This window comes from Tubulanus polymorphus, chromosome 3, assembly GCF_964204645.1.
Source record: "Tubulanus polymorphus chromosome 3, tnTubPoly1.2, whole genome shotgun sequence".
Lineage (NCBI taxonomy): Eukaryota > Metazoa > Nemertea > Palaeonemertea > Tubulaniformes > Tubulanidae > Tubulanus > Tubulanus polymorphus.
Genome location: NC_134027.1, coordinates 15,026,515 through 15,050,804, shown reverse-complemented (window position 1 = coordinate 15,050,804; position 24,290 = coordinate 15,026,515). Strand labels below are relative to the sequence as shown.

Here is a 24,290-nt window from a genome sequence, read left to right as displayed (position 1 = left end):
TTATGGTTGATTCCTCGATTTTTGAATCCCAAAGAATAATTTTTGAATTACGCAGTAGGATGACACTTGAATAGCCGGTATTCAAATTTTCCAATCAATGTGGGAGGTGTCTGGGTCTACATGCGTTTCACAAACGAACGTCCTCTTTTAAAGTTTCTTTCTAGTTCCAGAAATGTTACATATTTCATTTAGATTAAAGATCCGGGACATTTTTTTCCATAACGTTTAAGTAAATATCATTTATTACACAAATAAAAGTAGTCAAATTTGAAAATATTTTGCATTCTAAAATTGATTTTCGGTGCTTATTTTGGTGAATAAAATGTGCGTATTAATATTGGGATGAATTTTACACAATACATCTGCTCTGCTCTGCTGCAGCTGTCGCTGCCGCTGCGGCAGTCTCGATACGCGCAATTGAACCAGCTTGACTGCGGCTGCGCATTATCGGCAAAAAGACTGGCGCAGTATTGCAGCTCTGTCTTTGGATTCACAACACGCCGATGTAGCTGCTATGGTTAATTCTTTTAACCGTCAACGAATTTATCCGTATATTACATACTGCATCCCTCTATCGTTTACTAGTATTTTGAACTTCGACCTATCATCTCATCTCGGCACTTCATAAGGCTGTGGTCAAGCCTTTTGGCCTATGGGCAATTATTATTTTGAATGAAATAAAGTGAATAATCGATTTTTATGGACTTTCGCTTCTGCGAAGTCCATTTTTGCTATCACGTATGAAACTTTCTTCCTTTGGTACGAAATAACTTCCAAACGAGGCTTAGTTTCTCTTCGAACTTTCAAAACATTCAATGCTAATATAAAATCTCTAACCCTATTGAATTTCATCGGAATGCGTTGCTTATTTATTACCGTATTTTCCGGCCAATAAGCCGACTCGGCCAATAAGCCGAGGGCAGTTTTTTAGCCTAAAATACATGGATTTCATAAAGCTTCGCCCAATAAGCCGAGGCCCTTCATCAGAGATTTAATTCACTGATTTGTCAATTAGTTCGTCTTAATTGACGATTTAAGAGGCTGACAGTAGCGCCCGCCGATGTGTGAGAGTGCTGTGTATACTATCATCGCCGAGTGACTGTGCTATATATAGACTCACTCAGCTGATTACTATACACACAGCCATACACGCAGTACGCGGCTCACTGCTGATTTGCATATATACTAATGTATGAACTGACACGTGGTAGTACGATGAACTCGCGCGTTATATAAATGTATACCATTGCCGCTGTGCGGTGATGGAAAAATCAAAGTAAAAATAAAATAGTTAAAAATAGATTATAATTGGTAGTAAATAATGACCTCAAATAAATATCGACCACTTTTCTTGATTTTGACGATCATTGAGAGCATTAGAGTGGCATAGATCAGGAAGTGATTTTTTATGTCAGATCGTATCCGCCCAATAAGCCGATCACGATATTTTGGGTAAAAATCTGAGGCTAGAAAATCGGCTTATTGGCCGGAAAATACGGTAATTTAGTTTTTTATTTGTTGTTGGAACGACATTTCGTTTCGGGAGAAAACTTGCCTTTTTACGTATATTCGTGCACGTCATGGTCATATAGGCCTATATGAAAAGCGTGCCTTGTGTGTGACCTAGTTTTCTTGGAAATAGACTGGTTACCGGTCTCCTCCCATATTACTCCTATCTTGGAAACTGCAAATGATTCAACTGCCAGGGTTTGTCGCGGGTGGCTGTGAAAAGCAGTGAATTTTATAGAAGGGCAGTGAAATTGGGAAAGGGTGAAGTAAATCTTGGAATCTTGGTAAATCTTGGAAAATTGTTCAATTTACGAAAATAAATTGGCTAACAAACTTTGTACACAGTGTATGAAATAAACTAAATCAGCGTCACACCATGAACATGGAGAGTCAGTGGGGAAAACCCACTACCTTATTCATGATGAATCATCATGCAGTTCCATTTGTTTCTTGATATTTTCCGTCCTTATTTTCGATTTAATTATTTGTAAAGTCAGTATTATCCCATCATTTGAATTAAATCAATTTTCACTCTTTTTCATCTGTTCTGCGAGAGTGCCACTGTTTAATTTTGATGCTGGATTAAACATACAATATCATGTAAATTTAGGAAAGTCCATATTGAAAATTCCGTTTCTTGTCATTTAAGTTGTTATCGGTGTAATTATTATTCAAAAGTATTTGAAAGTGATAGACATTGGTCATTAAACCGGCCATATTTCACTCTAAAGACTAAAGCAAAACAAATCGATCTGACGTATTTGTTCCTGCCTAGCACTGTCCGAGGCGTCAAGTCTCACCGTAGTGCCCAGGGCAGTTGTTAAAGCAAACAGATCTGCTTAACTTAAAGAGTAGTAGAATGAACAATGTAATATGTTTTCATCGATATCATAAAGAGCTGTACCTCGAGAGCACAGGACCTTTGGTCCTCTAGTGTCCCTTTAAGGTCAATCCCCATTGACAATTAAGATCATCGTCCATCAAATATGGCCATCAGGGTGAATATCTTGGTTGCACAATACAGCCTGCATTTATTGGTAGATATTCATTAAACTCAATAGAAGTCAATGAAAAATTGTGACACTCATGGATTTCTATGAAGTATGCAAAATGTTTCATGTCTTCAATTTCTTTCTCCTTAAATGTTTGCTTCCTGGGGAGACATACCTGGCATTGCAGTTTGTAGTTATACGATAAATGTTGCTGAATCTGGAGCGAATTTAATGACATGGTTTCCAGAGGAATGGTCCTTTGACGGCGCAACTGAGCATTTATTCATATAAATCATTCGTTAAAGCATTATCCTTTTTCCAAATGCTAGGGAGCTGAACTTTGTAAAACAGCCTCCTAAAAATTTACATGAGCTTTTTGGCAAAAATCAGAACGCAAAAATATCAGTTTTTAAAAAGCCAATCAGAACAGAATATGGTTAACCATAAGTATAAAATATTGATTCCATCGCTCTGAGTATGTGTGAAGCTTCAGATTAACCCTTAACCTGTTGGCAGCTTTAATGTTAAGTCCTGTGTATGCCAGATGATTTGAATGTTAATTAAATTAACCCATTAAATCCTCATAACTTCCAAACTATTGTTTATAGGGCATTGAAACTTCACAAAGCAGTAGTATTGTCATGGCAAAGGAATAGTACTAATAGATTAAACTTCTAATATTTGAAGACCACTGGGTGGGGTTATTTTTGGGGGCCCAGTGCAAAAAGACCCCCGAGAAAGTCAGAATACTCACAATTTCGTGTTACATTGTCGATATTCATAAAGACACCGTAGATTACTATATCCATCGTTAAAACCTTTATTATGCTTCTTATTACAGTCTTACTTCATAAAAATCCCAAAATATCAAATTTATGGGGCGTTTTTGAGGTGAAAATTCTTCAAAATACCAAAATGAGAAAATCTTCTGGGTTCGGGTTCTCGAGTGTCGGCAGTTGGCGTGTGCTAACAACTACAGCTAAACGCGCTGCGAGGTGCTTGTGACGTAACATCAAACTTTAAATGCGAGAAAGGTCGGGCTGTCGACTACGGTCACCTACGGCACTTCCCCAGTGTGTTGGCTACAGTCGCCTGCGGCAAGTTAACTCTCAGTACCTAGTCGACTTTTGTCGACATTTCTTATAGCAGTTTCATTCTTAGTTTTTCGTATAGAATTCAGCAGAGAAACCTGCCGCTAGATGGCTTGATTAAATGGCAGTGCCCATAGGTTTGTTTTTGTGCTGCGTTTTTGTAGTTTCCATCAGCGTCACTTTCAGTAAGAAAAATTATCCCCAAAATTTTCGAAGGGTTATACCCTACAAACCTTTTGTTCATTTTCATACCAGAAATTTAGGGGGGTTATCAAATAAGTAGGTCACCTACTATAATTTGTGCAAATTAGCTCATTTCCATAAAATTTTGAAGGGTTAGGGTAATTCACTCTAATTTAGGCCTTTACTTCAATTTCGGCTGTCAAATTAATTGAGCTTTAAACTAAATCACGTAATTCAATGAATGATAATGCCTAGCCGGAATGCTAGGTGGCAGTGTTTAGAAATCACCAAATCGCGCTTTTTGATTCGCCGAGAGATATTGATGATGTCATCAACGCTTGAGCTGTCTGCAACGATTCCGGGAAATTTAACCTACAAACATCATTAGAATGTAAGCCAAATCTACTGGATCAATAAAGTGTACTCATGCTCACTGATGTTTTAAGCACACTTTATAGCATTGGGGGCAACTATTCTTTAAAAAAACAATGGGATTTTTAGTTAAAATTTCATCTTTACTTAAAAAATACCGTTGTTTTCAAAGATCATACTGTTCACTTCAATTTCGGCCCCCGCGGAACCGACTGATGAAGTATTTCACTACAATTTGTGCGATACATCGCCGCACAGAAACAAAATGCGTTTGATGCCATCCGGAATGGAATGGCAATACGGACAGCCAGCAAAATGTATGGTGTCCCACGATCAACGATTCAAGATGTTGTTCATAAAAGACAGAGCCATTCAGTACAGCAGGTCGAAAAACTTACCTAAATAAGGATCTGGAAAAAGAATTGGTCGATTATGCTTGCAATAGAGCTGCAATGGGAATAGGTTTCAACAAATCGAATTTTTTGCGTTACGCCACAAACCTTGCAATTAAAAATGGGACACCGTTCGCTGGTGGAATGCCCAGCGATTGCTGGTGGCAGGGCATGAAATAGAGGCATCCTGAATTGTCGCTCCGTAAACCAGATGCTACATCACCGTTCAGAGTCAAGGCCATTTAACCTGAAAAACTTGCAAAATTCTATGCGGCATACAAAACTGTTCTTGATGATAACAATCTACATGATAAACCATGGAGAATATGGAATATGGATGAAACTGGAATCCAACTCGATTTTCGTCGTCCACTCGTTGTTGCCAGTTAATAATTCCATATACCAGGTAGATGACATCGAAAAAATTATGTAAATGAAAGAAAAACTTGATTCATACAAACGTTGTATAATTGAATTATTTTCTAATAAGTTTAAAAATACATCATATACCTGCAATGACCTTTCGAAGTTGTTACTTTTAGGCTATTAAATAATAAAACCTATACATGTACTTACATTGAACTGAACAGGAAAGGATTGAAAACCATTCCAACCCGCACAAGTGGAAATAAAGAAATGATAACAATTTTCGGATGCGGATAAGAGCGCATCCTTGGCTATGATTTACAAAATGCATCCAGGCAAAGCAAAATAAGCGTCTCAGAAACTGGGTGGAAAAAAACAGGTATGTCCTATGGCAATAAAAAATAGACCTATCAGTATTGATGAAATATCAATTGACTTTTCTAAATAGACCTAAATTCTTATACCTAAATGTCATCTAGGGTATAGCAGAATTATGGTTTCGAGAAGTTTTCCTTAGTAATCTTGGCCAAGAAAGACGTATTAGTTGTCGATGGTCACAATTCCCACAATTTTGTGGAATTAATCGATATCGCCAGAGAGAATGGCGTTATACTTGTAGAAATGCCCGCCCATTCGAGCAAGTATATGCAACCGTTAGACAGGTCGGTTCTAATATTCAATAAATATTAGTAATATACTATTTTGAATTCAATGATAAATAATGGATTGACCTATACATTTTTTCATTTCATATCTAGATCTGTGTACGGACCACTCAAATCATCATGGAACACGATCTGTGCCGATCTTATGTCAAATAACCCTGGAGTAATTGTGGGCCATGCAAATTTTTTTGGATTAACAAAGCATGGGTTGCTTCTGTTACTCCAAGTAATATTGTGAGTGGGTTTCATGCAACAGGCTTTTACCCCTACAATTGTTTATCACTACCTGAAGAGGCATTTATTGCCAATGCTATACCCATCGATGAGGTTAGTTTGTGATATTGATATGTTTGCCCCTAAATAATTCTAAATTCTCAAAAGTTAAAATGTTTAATACAATTAGGATAATTCACCTAACATATAGAATAAGGAAAACGAAGAAGACCGGTGACGAAACTGAAATTGAAAAAAGCGTACCAGTTCTACAAGCAGAAGAGGTATAATCTACGTTCTTAAAGCCTTTTTTCTTCGCCCAATCACCATTGTATATAATGTATTTTTAATTTTCTTCCAGGGAGATAGCATTCAGCAGCCGTGCCCTGCAAATTTAGCCCTCGCAGCAATAGAGAAATGACAGCTGCCCAATTGACAAAATTTAATAAACGTCTGCAAGAAGGATACAATTTACCTGATACCATGTACCACACATGGAAGAAATACAAACTGGATACAGTAAGTTAAAAACTTACGTCTTTACAATACTTCTTAGTGGCCATTCAAAAAGACTGTTTTTGATGCATTTAATAATTTCAGGAGAAATCGAATGATCCGTTTCCATTTTCCAGCTAGTCCAATCCTACAAGCAGTAACAGCGATGTACTAATATATCCGAAAGAATCTTTGAAACCTAATAGAAAGTCATCGTCTGATCATTACTTCATCATATCAAGCGATGAAGCCTACAAGAGCAAACTACAAGCTGCTGTATTAAAACGAAAGCGAGAGGAAGAAAAAAATGAAAAGAAACTTATGGTTGAACAAAAGAAAAATTTGAGATTGGAAGAAACAAAACTGAAGTCAGTCGTGAAGAAAACAAAGGTACGATCGTAAAAGGGAGATACTTACATGTATTTACACTACACTATACATTCATGAACGGTTTTTCTTCAGAAAGTCGTTGTTAGCGAAGTTGAACCAAGCACTTCACGAATATATCGAGATAACTGTATCAATACATCTGTAGATTCATTAGAGTATGTTATTTTCATCAAGTTACATCATAAAAATTTGATCAAGTAAATTAATTTGATTTTCTCAATAATGTTTTTAGAATTGGCGATTACGTCGCGATCGAACAGGAAGGTCTCAAAGGACTGAAACATTTATATTTCGGACGGGTAAGCAAGGGATAAAGGCTTTTAAATTAACAGAACATATAACAAAGAGTCATAGAAAGAAAACTAATTCAAATTCCTCACTTTTTTCCATTATTTAGGTTGAAGAGATGTCATGCAATAACCTTCGCATTTGCTTTCTTGAGCAGCTAATGAACAAAAATCTATTCGTATGGACTGAGCATGAAATTATTGAAGACCATCCCGTTGAATCATCCATTGGCATTTTGACAGCTCCAGAAAAACAGAATCAACGCCTGCAGCTGGCTTTCAAAGAATCTGAATATAAACAAATTAAAGATATCTATTCGGCAAACCTTTAAGTGCAATCTTGTTCGAGAAATTAGGCCTATGTCTTGTTGTTGCCTAGGCCTAACTCATATTTTTATCAATATAATTTATTGAATTTGGATTGTATTGTTATTTCTTAATTTATGCTTACATTATTGTTAAATTATGTTTTAAACATTAAAATGTACATCTTACGTTCAAAAGTCTTGTATTTTCACTTAGGCCTACAACGGTTAGGGCCGGTTGTTAAGAAACCTGGTTTGATATGTAGTAGTGATTTATAAACAATACTCAGCTGACTCTTCTGGAGACTGTGCTGATGAGCCGCCTGCAGAACGTGTTCTATGGCGATGGTACATCATGACTAGTTCAGTAGCATCATTGCTGGTGTAGTCTGTGCATCATGATTGCTTTTTTAGCGCATCATGACTATTTACTCCGCGCCTGAAATCCATTGGCTAACACGGCCGAAATTGAATTGAATGGCTAATGCGATGATCATAGGCGGCCGAAATTGAATTGAATATGATGTTAATTGATGATTTTAATTAATTGATCTCAATTTCGAGTTTGAATCAATTTTTTCATGTTTGAATAATATATATTTGTCGCACGGAAGCAGTGAACTTACTAGTGAAACCCGGCTGAAATTAGAGTGAATTACCCTATACCCTACAAACCTTTCAATTACCATAAAGCTATATCTCTTACAGTTTTTACTGAATGGAGCTCCAAAGTTACTACTGATTTTCCTACTTTTTACGTAACAATGATGGGCACTCAGAGGGTTTTTCTCAAATTACACATGGGCACTGAAAGAGTTATCCATTCCATGCCGGTGTACCTCATTTTTCAACCTGCATTCTATCACTCCCTGATGACCCTTATGAGCAAGTACTAAAACCTTTCTACAAAGCTTCTCAGGTATAAATAAATGCGAACCACGAAATATGAGGTGATTTTGCAACCAGAACTTATCTCTCACATGCTAGAATGGGGTTTACCTGAGTTTAGTGCTATCATTGGACAATATACAGAATTCTAAAGTTTTACAGATACCATCTTTCAAGGAATCTTCTTCAAAAACCTTTGTTTTCAGCGCACCAAGCTCAAGTTCACCTTTTAATCTGTTTTATGTGCCAAAAATGTGAACTCATGGGAGTCTACACAGAAGTTATGTTCTACATTCTTTTCCGAACAAGAACTCCCGGAGTCACAAACGCAGTGTTGGACTGGTTGGACGGGCGTATCACACCTGCTTCCAACATCATTCGCAGATGTTCTCTAACTTCACAGACCATCGTTGGAGGAATTCTCCGATACCGCTGATGGACTTTGGCATGTAAATCTTTTATTCTATTGAACTCGTACGTCCCATGTTGAGATCGCTCACTTTGAAAATAGATCGCCACATCCACAACAGATGTTCGAGTTTCGATTTAGCCTCGGGTATTACGTCGTTCATTTCAAACAGATTTATAAAGTACTTGCATGAGAAAAATTCATGCCAAGACTGTGAAGGAGCAACACTATCATTAGAGGCTTCCGGAGGAGGAGTATCGTAATCAGGCGTAACCTCATTGACGCCTGAAGAAATAGCCTTCTCATCTTCCGATTCAAACCTGCGCCCAGCCACAAAATCGACAGGCACAACAGAAGCAATAATCACCCCAGCCTTAATCGACATATCACGGCGAGATGGGTTCTGCACGTCCGCACTACCACTGAATTGCATACCATGGAACCAACTTCCTGTGCCGTAGGCACCACCAACAGGCTACCAGGAATCTGACTTCCCTCGGAAGTGGTCATATACAAGACTTCCGGCCCTTAGATCCGAGCCAACCAATGTATGATAATTTCAGCCTCGGCGGGCACTAAGACTCTCTTAGTCAATTTAAAAAATTCTTTAGTCAGCTTATAGCGTTTGCCGCAATACAGGCCGGCAACAAGGTTGGAAAATCCTTGACCCGGTCTAGCACATTGGTGCCGATTAAAGCAGGTATCTTATGGTAGTTTATACTCTCAAGAACAAGCACTGGGATTTCCATATCCAAACCGGCTGCCTGCAAACAAGCAACGACATAACCGGAATATGGCAAGACCACACCATCCGTGGTTGTAACCATTTAGAAAATCGGCTTCTGGTTGCACAGGGACTGTAGGCATATAGATCTCGACAAACTTTCCCGAGACTGTGGAAACTTGCAACCTGCTGTTAATTATAGCATAGCAAGGCACCCTATCCAATGAAACTGTTGAGAGGTTAGCTCTACCTACCACGCGATAAGATATATTCGTTTGAGGGCTGTTCTCTAATGCCGACGTGCTGTGCTTCCGCCCCGAAATGAGCACTTTCTCTTATGGTTCATTGCTAGAGAGACCGTCGTCTCTATTAGCGAGCTCTCTAACTGCCGTTACTGGCTTGCACAGGCCTGTTATCCATGTTCCTGCTCAGGTACACATGACAGATATGCCCAATGCCGCTACTGGAGAACTATCTACAACCAAATCCAGATGAAAACCTAGTTAAATTTAGGCTGTTCCAATTTTACATGTTTTTCCTGATTATTTTAATTCTGGCTAGTGAATGGCCTTTAAATCCTAAAAATCCTAAAAATGGAGGCTTGACTAGGTCTTGTAAGAATGATATACGGTAAATTCATTGCTTTCAAACATAGTTTTTTTTAGAGGACTTTGATCCAATATTTGGCTGTAAATCTCTTTGATATGAAAATTTGTGGCTTTCCAATAATTAGAATTTCTTACTTTCAGAATAAACCACTTGCTGCAGTTCTAAAGGAACTCTGTGAAACGTGAGTATTTACTGTTGTATTCTATTTCTTAACGTTGTAGGCTATTCATTATAGGCCTATTCATTTAACTTCTCTAGTGTTGCTTTTCACCTCTGCCTTGGAAGGTGTAGTCATTTTTAGCCCACTTGGTACTTTAGTCCCAGGGGGCTATTGCGTTCACTTTTTGCCAAAATCGGCAGTTTTTACACATTTTTGAAGTTTTTGAGGGAAATTTTGAAGACGCTTTGATCAATTACCTTGATCTTTCGTATATATTTGAATCCCCCAAGGGCCCATCAGCATAAGTAAAAATTGGGTCGATCATACTCAAGATGGCTGCCCTATGACCTTTTTTGTGCCCGAAAATGTCAATTTTAGCCAGAATTATGTAGCTTCCTACTGGTTACCCATTTTTCATTGCACTTTGTATTGGCTATTCTTTGGAAAGGAATCTTGAATATATGAGACAGGTATTTTTGATTAGCCAATTATCATGCAATTGGCGGCCATCTTGGTGTCATCATTACTCATCCGTAGAAGGAATAAAGTTTTTCCACATTATATTGATACCTAAAAATATTTTGTTACCACAATAAATTGGAAAGTTGTAGCTCATAACATGTTCTATGATATTGGTGAGTTTCAACGTCATTTGTATATGGCCACCAGGGGGCGTTAAATAATACAATAACTTAGTATTTCTATACTACATTCGTACCTATGCATAATTTGTTACCACAATCAATTGCAAAGTTGTAGCTCATGACATGGTCTATGATTGTCGTGAGTTTAAAGGTCATTGGGTTTTGCATATGGTCACTAGGGGCGTTGAATAGAAGAATTACTTAGTATTTCCATATTATGTTGGTACCTAGGCATATTTTGTTATCACAATCAATTATAAAATTGTAGCTGCTGACATGTTCTATAGTTTTGGTGAGTTTCAAGGTCGAAGCCCGAGATGTTGTAATGGTTCCAAAAATCAAATTCTTGCTAACAAATGAGGTTATAACTTTGACACCAAGTCATGCAATCTACTATGTTTATGTGCAAAATGTAGCTTCATCATGCGGCTAAAATCTGTTGGAAATGGAATTTTGAATATCGCGTTCATTTAAGAGAAATCGAAGAATTTGTGGCGATTTTTAAAGAAATTTCAAGGAGCATTTTGTTTCATAAAACGACTAGAAGGCCGATGTACAACGTTACATTGAAGTAAAATAACTGCTCCCTGCGCTTGGCTGAGCTCCCGCTGTCAATCAATGTAATGGCATATTCGATTGACGCAGACAAACTGGTCTATTAATCTTCTCATATATTAATCTGCTCGGTTCTAGTTTCTTATTTCCCAGTCATGGGAGCGTCTTATATGTTTATTTTTAATTTGATAGCTGTAGTATCGATTCCGTCTCCCCATATCTATTTCATTAAGCAAATAACCGAAGATTCAATCGATACGCTACTTCACGGAAGATTATGCCCGCACAATCGAATAGGCCCAAACCTTGTGTATTGCCGCAATGATTGCTGATTAGATTTCGATGATGTTGTTCTCCGAAATCAGCAGATTTTACACATCCATGAAGTGTTCAAGGAAAACCTTAAAGATGCATCAATCAGATGGCGCCTATACATTACAAAGATAACACTGTGCGCCCGAGATATTAAGATCCGTGGATCTCTTGTTGTATTTGGTCACCAGGGAGTGTTGAATATTGAAATTGTTAGATTATTAAGCGTTTGAAACCACTTCCCATGTGGACATGGTGTCCCTGGACTCCTAGTTGTTTATTGGTCTAGCTGCAAATCAGAGGATGTTCATGTGATGCGTTGTCAATGGTTGCTTTACTTGATTCTAGGCCAATCATAGCTAATTTGGTACATCAGCCCCGACGGGCATTTCTTTACATCCGTCTGTCCATTCTTCTTGTTGTCCGTGTCATGAATCTTACATCGGTATTACCTAGGTCTAATTATATTGTATAAATAGGTGTTCTTAGGCAATTGGTAGGCTGAGCCTATAACTATGATGATCCAGATGAAAGGCTTTTTCACCGTGCAAATGAGCTTTCATAGAAATGATGCATTCATGTTGAAGCAAATTAAGTATGGTCTGGCCAAATCAAAAGATCAGTTTGTATATATATATATATATATATATATATATATATATATATATATAATATACATATATATATATATATATATATATATATATATATATATATATATATATATATATATATATATATATATATATATATATATATATATATACAAACTGATCTTTTGATTTGGCCAGACCATACTTAATTTGCTTCAACATGAATGCATGATTTCTATGAATGCTCATTTGCACGGTGAACTGTTTAGAATTGCTGTGGTTTCTACGGTACCCCTTGATGTTTTATTGCTTGGTCTGTTTATCTTTAGTTTTGACACACTGCTTCTATTTTAGATCCTGTGAGTTTATATGCTTTGTTACTTGGTTTTCTGGTCATTCCACCTGATGATGGCCATTAGTCAACAGCCGAAACGTTGTGGTTTCATAATAATAAATTTGATCGTATAATTTTAAATTAGAAGTGTGGGATTTCTTCATTTATCTACATTATACATGGAATATAGTGTTTATTCGACAACTAACCGGCGTTGTTATTTCAGGGTCGGTCAATAACATCTCTACCATATCCAAAAGTTGAAAAAGGTGAACTTTCGGATTCAGACTCTATTAGACAAAATACGAGTACGAAACTTGCTCGTCAATCTAAGATTCGTGCATATTTAGATGAACATTATCACGATAGATGGAAATCTGAGTATCTTTCTTTGAGAAAATTTCACAAACACAAAGGGGTTCGCAGCCGATCTGTGAAAATTGGTGATATTGTTCTAATCGAGTCAGAATTTTTACCTCGACCTCGTTGGAGGTAAGCTGTTATTACTGACTTACAACAAAGCAGTGATGGTTTCGTTAGATCAGTTAGCCTAAGAACATCGAATGGGTTGACAATACTTCCAGTTTCGAAGCTGTTTCCTCTCGAAGTTTCAGCTTCAGCGAAGGTCGTCTCCCCCGAGGTCATCAGGTTAGAAGGAAATGTTTTGACTAATAAACCACAAAGAGAATCGGCTAAAAAAGCATCAGAGAAAATAAAAAATCTATTCGATGCTGGTATTATTTAATGATAATGCATTAACACTGTTTAATACTATGTTTGGTATTACGTTGACATATTACATATTTGTTGTTTGTATAAAAGTATTTTTTCAAATTGAGATCTATTGTGTTAGAAAATAAGTTTGAAAGTGTTGTATTTGTTTTTCTTAACTGCTCTAACATTTATATTTTCGTAGCGCCGGGAGTGTCGGCATTTTACGCCGACTTCACGGTGTGTTTATTACTATGATCACATGATCACGTGAGTGTCACTGTAGGCTGAATAGGGCTGAAACTGTTTTAAAATACCGTTAGTATGAAAGAGACACGCAAGCTGTCCCGACGTATTCTGTATGTATATAGCTGTAAATAAATATCTTCTATCGTTTGAAACCTGAGTCAGTTCCTCGTTCAATTTGATACCAAGGAATTCCCGACATAGAAAATGTCATGAGCTACAACTTAACAATTGATTGTCGTAACAAAATATGCATTGGTACCAATATAATAGAGAAATACTAATACTGGGACGGCTGCTGCCCCCGTTCCGACGGCCCTGAAAATGAATGAAATGTATAGCTTATATGAACCTTTCTTTTTTCAGATGGATGTTACCTGATCCTGATGATTATGCATTAAGGTTTGAAGGTACCAATAAGCAGCATTACATTACTGAACGGGTAAGTTATGTTATCTCTTAGCTGCACGAATCCTGTGTATTGGTTGATCATTATGCCCGTATGTGTCCGCTCACATATCGATCCTAGGGAATATGATAGTGAAATTTGGACTTACTCAATTCAAAAATATAGGCCAATGTCAACCACTTATAAATCTGGTAAAGAAATTGAAAGGTTATGATTTTGAATTTTGCCTAACAACTTCAGTTATTAGATGATAGTTTTGTGGTATAGTATAGGTGTCAGATAGCTTCACATGGATGCCACATGAAACAATCAAAATGAAAAAAGCCTCGGTATAATTTGGACACTACGTTTGAATATTGTTCATGAATTTAGTTAAAACGCAATAACTCTTGCTGGAAAGTAACAAGTTAAGCTATTTTGATTAGGCCTAACACTTAAGTCATTCTGTGCCAGAATTCAGCCAGGTTACTAATTTTTCCAAGTGATCATATCTCCAAAATGCTGAAGCCCATCATCTTCACAATTTCAAATTTGGTTTGTATTGATAAATGGTCAATTTTTGATAGGAACGAATGGATATTCGCTCCAGAAAAACCTGGAAGTCTATGACATTTCCGCAGTGGGATTCCCTGTATAACTGAAGCAAACGGAGATCAGCCGCTCAAAAACACGGGTCGCCGATCGGCGATGTTGACCGTGAGAGTTCATATGTTCGAAGTCGGCGACCGTGACCAGTTAAGAGTTAAATACATCGCGTTTATGTTCCTCAAGATGATCCTTAAGATTCCTCACAGTTTCCCCATCAGAAAAGGTCATAATCAGAACAATTATTTTTATTAACTCCATCTACAATAGACATTGGGGTTCAGATTGTTATTGGAGCAATAATTACAAGTTTTATTGTTATATTTGAAAATTAAGTCGGTATTTAATTAACGAACAACAGGTTAGAATTTATCCAGGCAAGCTACAAAAGCGACTATAATTTTGTTTTGAGGCTTTGACGAGGCGAGGATTACGGGGTTGTGAAGGAGAGAAAAATACTTTTTGGCTTTGTGAAGGGTTTCTCTAAATCCTTTTCCGAGTATGCAAGTTTTTTAGAAATGGTTTGAATATGTAAAATTTCATAGTCTAGAAAGATTTTGTCACAAATCCTATGAGCTGAAGGAAAATACCCTGAAAAACGGCTACTTTAAGATAAGTTGGAGTGAATGAAAGGAAATGTTGGTTGGATTCACAATTAGTAGGTTTACTACCTAAACTTGATCTCTAATTGAAATTATGTATGAGAAAGAAGCATCCAAAAAGGCATTTTTCCATCATTTTCCACTCAAGGTTAACTTCAAGGAAGCATAAAGGGAATTAAGAAATGCCTTTAAAGAATCAAGGCTGAAATCAGTTGACACTAAACATTAAATGTCATCGACATACATAAGCCATGGAAGAAGCACGAACCCAGTATATAGATATGAAATCACAGATTCAATGTGTTCTAAGAAAAGGTTTGATGGATTGATGGTTTTATGTAAAATGGGCAAAAGGAGGTTGTCCATAGCGAAATCGTTAATTTGCTCAAAGAAAATGCCATCAAATTGAAAATAGGCTCTTCTAGCATATGGTTCTAAAAGAATAATGAGACAGTTAACAATTCTAATGGCAGTTTACCTTTGATAAAATGTAAAGTAGGTTCCGGAGGGATGTTAGTGAAAAGAGAGACTGCATCAAAGGAGATAAACTTGTTACCATGAGGGGTACTGTGACATAATCTTTGTAATAAATTCATGTTGTTTACGCATAAGTAAATCACATTAAAAGAATAGAATGAATAAAATATTCATTTGGCTTATTGAGGTGATTGGATAAATGAAATAGTGAATGATATCTGTTTACGGTGATGAATTTATGTAACATGTTGAATGATATATATTTTTCAGAATCGTTATGAAATAAAAAATGGTAGTGTGTTGCGACATGCTGAATCTCCGGTAAGATATATTTCATTTGAAACGATCCAGGAAGAAAGACACTCTAAATATTTGGATGGATATATGAAAGCTGTGGGTACTGGAGTGTTTAATGGGTAGTGTAGTGTGATCTGTGTGCATTTGTGGCCAGCACACAGATCGCATTGTTCAAATTGGGGTTTGGTCCTGGACTCGCGAGATTTTCAACAACACGGAAGTAACGTGTAATAAATGATTACTTGAAATGCATGACTACCTACCACCCCTCATTATTGTTGGAAAACTAAACGTTCGGCACTGACTAGAAATTTGTAATAACATTTTAGAAATGGCCAGAATTTTAACTTAGGTTCTATCTCATTTTTATTTTACAATTGCGATTGGTATAATTTTTTTTTAAACGGCCGTTAAGGCTTCATGTTTCGTCTGCAATTCACTGCAAATAGTTACACAACTATGCACATTTCAGTGTTTTTGCCAGCTGTACACTCAATCGGCACCGTTCGTGACTAGCTTCACTGCGGAATTATCATTAATTAACATCGCCATATCACATCATCAACTTATATTGTGCCTTAAAACCCTAACAGCCGAAATAATTGAAATACACACACGATTTCTATCATTGAAAATTGAGAGAGTGGCCATGTTTGTGTTTGCTGCTTCGCGTAAATCCCGCGCGGTGGCGCATCCGCGCGGAGTGGGCCCGATACGTCCAGTGTTATTATCCTACCTTTCAAAATTTCTCAATGTTGATTTGCAAATTTGCCTATCGCTTTCCAGTTTCCAAAAATGAGTAAATTTTTTTTCCAGTTTCTTAGTGGACTGTGTTCATAATAAGAGAGGCTGATTTGACACATCAGTGACCATATTTAGTCAATATCGTACAAAATAACCTAGATTATAAAAGGGCTCCTGATTTTTTGGCCAGCTGTAGGCTGAGCCTATTACTATACAAATTGAGTGAATATAAATGACATGGTTTCGAGAGCAAAGGCTCTTTGACTGTGCAACTGAGCATATATTCAAACATCATTCATTAGAGCATTATCCCGGGAAATGATTTATCTGAGGTATTTGTTCCTATCAGCTCCAGTCGCTGTCTATGCTACATATGAAAACATGATTGTATTGTGTAAATTATTGTCTCTGAGCTGGGAGTCTTATTTTGTCAAATATAACCCAGTGAATGCATTCATTTGCAATTTTATGAAAAGCTGACAGGCTGGCCATAGTGCCTCTTTGGGCTCTTGTCTAAATTTTTTTGATTTGCAATTTTGCCTATTGATTTCCAGTTTCCAAAAATGAGTAAATTTATTTTCCAGTTTCTTATTGGACTGTGTTCATAATAAGAGAGGCTGATTTGACACATTAGTGACCATATTTAGCCAATATCGTACAAAATAACCTAGATTTTAAAAGGGCTCCTGATTTTTAGGCCAGCGGTAGGCTGAGCCTATTACTATACAAATTTAGTGAATTTAAATGACATGGTTTCGAGAGCAAAGGCTCTTTGACTACGCAACTGAGCATATATTCAAACACATCATTCATTAGAGCATTATCCTTCCTCCAAACCCTATGAAGTTAAAATTTATATGAGATTTTTCACGAAAATCTGATCGCAAAAATATCTGTTTTACAAAGCCAATCAGAAAGCAAAGACTCCTCTATGATTGGCTTAGGCGCCGAGATCAGCAGGTGTTCACAGGAACCCGCGGTATCGTCTACTGTTTTACTTCCGGGTTTTATTTTAAGATCTAAAATTGTATTTCAAGATCGATTTCTGTGAAGTCTACAGTTGATTTGGTTTGAGGGAGGAATATTTTTATTTGCACTTGTTACCCAGTTGTGTTACAGTTATTGTATAGTTACTGTATGTATAGTGTTTATATGGTATACTGACTTCAGTCTGTTCAGTGTGAATCATTCAGTGTTTATACTTGACTTACCCCTATAAACTGTACCTATATACCCCTATAAACTGTACCTGCACTTAGGCACTAACGACGTTAACCGTCATAAATCCGATTCAGATATTATTAAGTTGAACGTGTCCGAAGCATTGGCCAAAGTTAATGAACATTTTGACAATGCAAAGATATACCTGTCGAGCATAATTCCCAAAACAGGAAATCCGGCTGCTGTTAAGGAATTTAATACGGCTGTAAATACGGTAAATACATATTGCAGTAAACTATGTAACAAACAGTATGGTTTACATCAACAATGATAACGTCTTCCAGCCTTCAGGTGGTACCCGCGATCGGTACTACCTGATGAGTGACAAAACCGGTATACACTTAAATGACCAGGGCAAGGCAGCTTTAGTGCAGCAATTCATCGAAGCTGTTCGATATAATAACAAAGAAACTATCGAACCTCCGTTTACGCCGGTTGCTGGTTCAAAACGAAAACAGCGTTCAGTGTCTGAAACGCCTCCGTCTGCTGAAAAACAGACAAAAAAGCCGAACATTAATAACGACATTTAGGTGGCTTGGTTTGTGACACCTCAGACCATAAATGTGTCTCGGTAGTATTGATATAAGTGACCGACTGAAGGTCATACAAAATGACCCTAACAATTTTTTTGATGAATCGGATGAAAATCCTTTAAATAATCACTTTCCGTATCTTGATGTAAATAAAGTTTCGAGTGAATTTAATTTCACACATGATAGACTGAATATTTTACAACTAAATATCCATAGTGTCAATAGTAAGCTTACTGACTTGAGGAATTTAATATATTTACTAGAAAACCAAGGCTGTAAACTACATTTAATCTTGTTGTGTGAAACTTTGATTACGGATGATAATGTAGGCAAAATTAATATACCAGGTTATCATAAACCCATAGAAGAGCACTGAACAACCACCACAGGAGGAGGTGTCGCCATCTATGTACGTGAGGATTTAAAATTTGTAGAAAGAAAAGACCTCAGAATTTTTAAAACTGGCCAATTCGAATCTTGCTTTGTAGAATTGGATGATAATATCATAGTGGGAGAAATATACAGAATTCCTGGAACCAGTGAAGACCAGTTTATTAAAGACTATCAAAACTGCATAGAAAATATCAAAAAAGAAAACAAAAAAATTATAATCGGTACTGATCAAAATCTCGATTATCTCAAGATGGATAACCACGCTAACACTGCTAAATTTTTTGATTTAAATTTAACTAATGGTTTATATCCAACCATTTTAAGACCTACGCGGATAACCTCGACTACCGCAACCCTTATAGATAATGTCTACGTTGATACAGACATAAAGGGGAAAATTTCTTCAGCAATATTATTGGCCCATATGTCAGACCATCTACCATGCCTTACATCTATCGAAAAAAATATGTTGTACAAAAAACATGAGACTTTTATGAAGAGAAATCTTACTGAAAGAAACTTGAATTTTATTAAACGTGCGCTAACAACTGTTGACTGGTCACCATTACACAGTTTAAACAGTAACGATGCATATATGTATTTTAATAAAACATTGATTGGTATAATCGACTTCTACGCTCCGAAACAGAGTGTACGAAATCATAATGTAAATGCCCGAGAGGTATGGATGACCCCGAGACTTATTAATTCGTCACATAAATGTAATGCATTATATAAATCTGTAATAGGTCTTGACGAAAGTCACCCCCGTTTTAAATCTTATATTGTATATCGTAATGTTTACAACTCCGCCAAGAGAAAAGCCAAGCAACAATTTTATAGCTCCAAATTACTGAAATTTAATAGAAATAGCCGTAGATTATGGATAACAATGAAAGAAATTATAGTGAAAACCCCCAATAAGAATTGTGTACCCGATAACTTTAATATAAATGGTAAACCCTGCAATGACAGACAACGTATAAGTAATGGTTTCTGTAAATACTTTAGTACTATTGGAAGTAAACTTTCTAAAGATATGTCGAATAATAATGATCAGTTTGATAAATTTATGCCAAAAGACCTGAACAATAATTTCTACATGTTTCCGACGGATGAAATTGAAGTACGTAAATTGATCTCGTTGTTAGAACCTAAACAGTCTGCTGAACATGACTCTATTAATAATTTATTATTGAAGAATATTTGTTCTTACATATCTAAACCACTAGCAGATATTTTTAACAAGTCTTCAGAATCTGGTATTGTTCCAGAAGATTTTAAATTAGCTTGTGTAACTCCATTATTTAAAAAGGACGATAATCGAGAATTTTCGAACTATCGACCCATATTGTTATTACCTTGTGTATCAAAGCTTTTGGAGAAGGTCGTACACAAAAGACTATATAACTATCTAGTCAAATACTCAATTCTGTACAATAGCCAATATGGCTTTAGGCCAGAGCATTCAACTTGCCATGCTACTATGGAGTTAGTTGGCAATATTATTAATGGGTTTGAAACTAATTGTTATACACTAGCAGCTTTCCTAGATCTTAGTAAAGCATTTGATTGTCTTGATCTTAATATTCTAATGAAAAAACTTTATACCTATGGTATAAGGGGACAGGCACTAGCCTGGTTTGAAAGTTATTTAAATAATAGGGAAATGTATGTAAAATTTGACAATACAGAATCTATTGTCTACCCACTTAATTACGGAATTCCGCAAGGCTCTGTACTAGGACCTCTTTTGTTTTTAATTTATACCAACGATATGTATCTCTGTTTGAAAAAGTGTAAACCAATTTTATTTGCGGATGACACTGATATATTCGTCACTGGTAAATCACTCACGAAATTATTTAAAGACCTTACACATGATTTGAAAACTCTATATAGTTGGTTCTCTGCAAACAATCTTACATTAAACCTAGGTAAAACTAAACTCGTCCTCTTTAAGCCTAAAAATGCTAAAAAAGCAGCCCATCAAAACTTCATAAAAATAAATGATTACCAGATCAACTTATCACACTCAGTTACCTTTCTTGGTCTTGAAATTGATGAGCATTTAAATTTTAACGCGCATGTAAACTCAATTTGCAAAAAAATAGCTAAACATATTTATTTGATGAATTCTCTTAAACATTTTGTACCATGCTTTACTCTGAAAATGCTGTATAATCGCTATATATATTGTCACATAAACTATTGTCTGATAATTTGGGGATCGTTAATTTCAAAATTTAACCAGAATAGGATTTTCAAACTGCAGAAAAAAGCAATCAGGATTATAGCTAAGGCTAAATACAATAGCCCAACTAATCTATTATTTAAAAAATTCAATGTCATAAAATTTGAAGATATGATCCAGCTTGAAGCTGCGAAATTTGGACATCTGCTTTCTAAAAATCTAATTCCTTTAACAATTAATGATATTTTAAAAAAAAATTCTTATAACCATAACTACTATACTCGCCAACGCAATTACCCTCGTATACCTCAACATACTAAAAGTATAATTAATAGAAGCTTCCGTTGTTCAATTCCCGCCACCTGGCAGAATCTTGGTAAACACCTTAAATCATCAAAATCAGTTTTGCAGTTAAAAAAACAAATTCAAAATTGACATAATTAACCGTTACTAAATTTTTATCCTACTGTTTAATGTGACTACATTTACAAATACTATATGTGTGTGTGTGTTTGAGAGAGAGAGAGAGTGTCTGCGTGTGTCTGTGTGTGTTAGGTGACCCATAATTACAAGCAACTTTGCTTCTCGTGGGCACCTTTCATTGATATTATGACATTTAATAATTAAAGTTACTTTGTACTTTGTATTAATATACTTATATTATATGTTATAATTTCTTCGAAAAATAAAGATTATTATTATTATTATATTATATGAATATATGTTTACTGACCACAGTCAGTCCCAGCCACAGTACTTTAATAAATGCTTGACGTTGTAATATTATACGTCTGGTGTCGTCGTTAGTTTTATGGGTGTTGTTCGACCCTGGAGCTTGGATCCGAAAAGGAATTGGGTACTTCGGCCCTGGAGTTTCATCCGTAACACACTACAGAAAATGTCATTGACAATTGTGCAAAGTCCGGGATAAATAGCTTTTTCTCAAATCGGATGGATGACCTTGATATGCTAATTAACCATGTGCTCAAACTGCAAATTCAATCAATTTTCATTCTGCAAAAAATATCACATCAATTCCAATTCAATTTTACTTTATTGAACAAATAAAACATCCAATCCAATTCAATTTTGTTTTATTGAACAAATTTCAGAAAATTCAATTCTATTCCACATCCAAATCAATAAGACCAAGGGAAAAGATTTATCTGAGGTATTTGTTCCTGTCAGCTCCAGTCGCTGTCTATGCTACTTATGAAAACATGTATTGTGTAAACTATTGTCTCTGAGCTGGGAGTTTTATTTTGTCAAATATAATCCAGTGAATGCATCCATTTGCAATTTTATGAAAAGCTGACAGGCTGGCCATAGTGCCTCTTTGGGCTCTTGTCTAAATTTTTAGCATCAACGATGTTGATCCTTATAGAATGCTTGTGAGAGTAACTTTCTGTTCTTGGTGTCACAAATTGTAACCACTGGATATACACAGCTCATATTCTGTTATTAGGAGGGAAGTAGAGATTGGTATTAATATGGAAGGTTTTGTCCATCAGCTCTTAAGCTCGAATTACTGGGAAAAATGTGCAAAAACTCAATGCATTTTCCCTATCGAAAATGGAGGTAGTCGGTAATCAAATATGGCTGCCCCGGCAGCCATGTTGAGTTTTATTATTTAGCACAATGCAGCCTATAATTCAAATATTTCCATGAAACATGGTATAAGCATAGGGGCAGGTAAGTTGTTCACCCCTATTTGAAATGGAGGTTATCAACCATCAAACATGATCGCCAGGGCAACCATCATAGATTGGGGCGGGTGAGATGTCCACCCCTTTTGAAAATAGAGGTTATCCGCCATCAAATATGGCCACCAGGGCCGCCATTTTGAATTTATTTTCGTGCAATAAAGCCTACAATTCTTGATAGGTTTCCATGAATCTTTGTGTTAGGATTGGGGTAGGTGAGATGTCTACCCCTATTGAAAATAGAGAATTTCGGCCATTAAATATGGCTGCCAGAGCAGCCATCTGTAAAAAGTGTGCCTCGTGTGTGGCCTAGTTAGAGTTTTCTTGGAAACTGCAAATGATTCAACTGCCAGGTTTTGTCGCGGCCGGCTGTGAAAAGGGCAGTAAAATTGGGAAAGAGGGGAGTGAATCTTGGAAATTGTTCAATTTACGAAAATAAATTGTCTAACAAACTTCGTGCATAGTGTCTAGAAATCGTCACACCATGGACGTGGAGAGTGTCTATTTGAGTCAGTGGGGAAAACCCGCTACCATGTTCATTCATGATGAATCGGCATGCAGTTGTGTGTGATGGAGATCGTATCAATAAAGAGATTTTCATGAAAACTTCTGGAGTCAATCAAGGGGGACATCTTAGGCTTTTTTGATTACTTGGAGCACGGATTCTCTGAAATTCTGCCAAAAACTTCATGCCAAAGATAAATAGGCCTATGCGTTTCCATTCATGATTCGAAAAGACATTTTTTGACGTCCTTATTTTCAATCTAATTATCTGTCAAAAGTCAGTCTTCTCCCATCGTTTGAATTAAATCAAAAGTTTACTCTATTTTTCAATTGTTTTGCTTATAATCTCTAATCTAGATTAACAATATTGAATTTTGATGCTGATTAAACATACGTACACTCATGTAAATTAAGGAAAGTCCATATTAAGAATTTCGTTTCTTGTTCTAATTTTGAAATGTTGGTTTAAAATGCGGCAATTTACTTCCTTGTTCCCAACAAGGCTGATTGATTGAGAGCATCGAATTTTTAGTGATAGTCTGATATATGCACGATTGGAATACTTGTTTTATTGTCATTAATTGAAGTTATTTTATGGACGTTCGCATAGCGATCTGTTTTAGAGCTTGGTTATCTATATTAGTTTGATTACTGTGGCACAGTGAGAAGTGCACGTCCAGTACAGTTGCGTCGGCAATATTGCCTTATACTCTCCCTTTTACCGAGTGTATTTATCAAGCGTGTATCAATAATAAATAACGCGCGCTATGGTGTAGGTCGCGCCTGCCGTGGTGTAGGTAGCGCCTGCTGCATACAACAACGATGCTTGAGTCACATTGCTTTTAAGCTTAGCCCACTTAGCCTATGCTTGCCTACTAAAAACAATCCTATCTGAAACTATTAAAAACCATGTCAGTCGATAAACTTTTTGTGCCCCGGCTCAACTTTAGTTGAGACGGGGTATATAGATTTACCCTGTCTGAGTACGTTGCGGCCGCCGCTGCAAGCGACGGTTTATAGCCTAGAGGCCGCAATTTTTTACGGATTATTTTCAAACTTGGTACACAAGTAAGATATCACTAGGACCAGAACTCTATTCAAAATTGGGTCGATTCGATTAAAATTATGGCCACCAGGGGGCCAACATGAAAAACGATAACAGCCTAGAGGCCGCAATTGTTGA

General features: G+C 36.5%; 2 protein-coding genes across 6 annotated transcripts in view; both read left to right on the top strand.

Annotated features, from left to right (window-relative positions):
• The window catches only part of LOC141902857 (engulfment and cell motility protein 1-like), a 194,846-nt gene that overhangs the window by 12,208 nt on the left and 158,348 nt on the right, over nt 1–24,290 (top strand). For all 5 annotated transcript variants that reach the window (XM_074790778.1, XM_074790780.1, XM_074790777.1 and 2 more), the window contains 3 exons: nt 10,031–10,071; nt 13,812–13,887; nt 15,789–15,839. In XM_074790778.1, the coding sequence (XP_074646879.1) occupies nt 10,031–10,071; nt 13,812–13,887; nt 15,789–15,839 (168 nt within the window). The remainder of the gene's footprint in view (nt 1–10,030; nt 10,072–13,811; nt 13,888–15,788; nt 15,840–24,290) is intronic.
• LOC141901083 (uncharacterized) lies at nt 6,201–7,305 on the top strand. The gene is made up of 5 exons (XM_074788162.1): nt 6,201–6,302; nt 6,420–6,668; nt 6,741–6,823; nt 6,901–6,967; nt 7,066–7,305. The coding sequence occupies exons 1-5, from the start codon at nt 6,201–6,203 to the stop codon at nt 7,285–7,287; spliced, it is 723 nt and encodes a 240-aa protein (XP_074644263.1). The 3' UTR covers nt 7,288–7,305.

Coding starts and splice junctions, on each gene's coding strand:
- LOC141901083 (XM_074788162.1), top strand. CDS start 6,201: ATGACAGCTGCCCAATTGACAAAATTTAATAAACGTCTGCAAGAAGGA. Junction 6,303..6,419: donor AGAAATACAAACTGGATACA/GTAAGTTAAAAA, acceptor TTTTCCAGCTAG/TCCAATCCTACAAGCAGTAA. Junction 6,968..7,065: donor AACATTTATATTTCGGACGG/GTAAGCAAGGGA, acceptor TCCATTATTTAG/GTTGAAGAGATGTCATGCAA.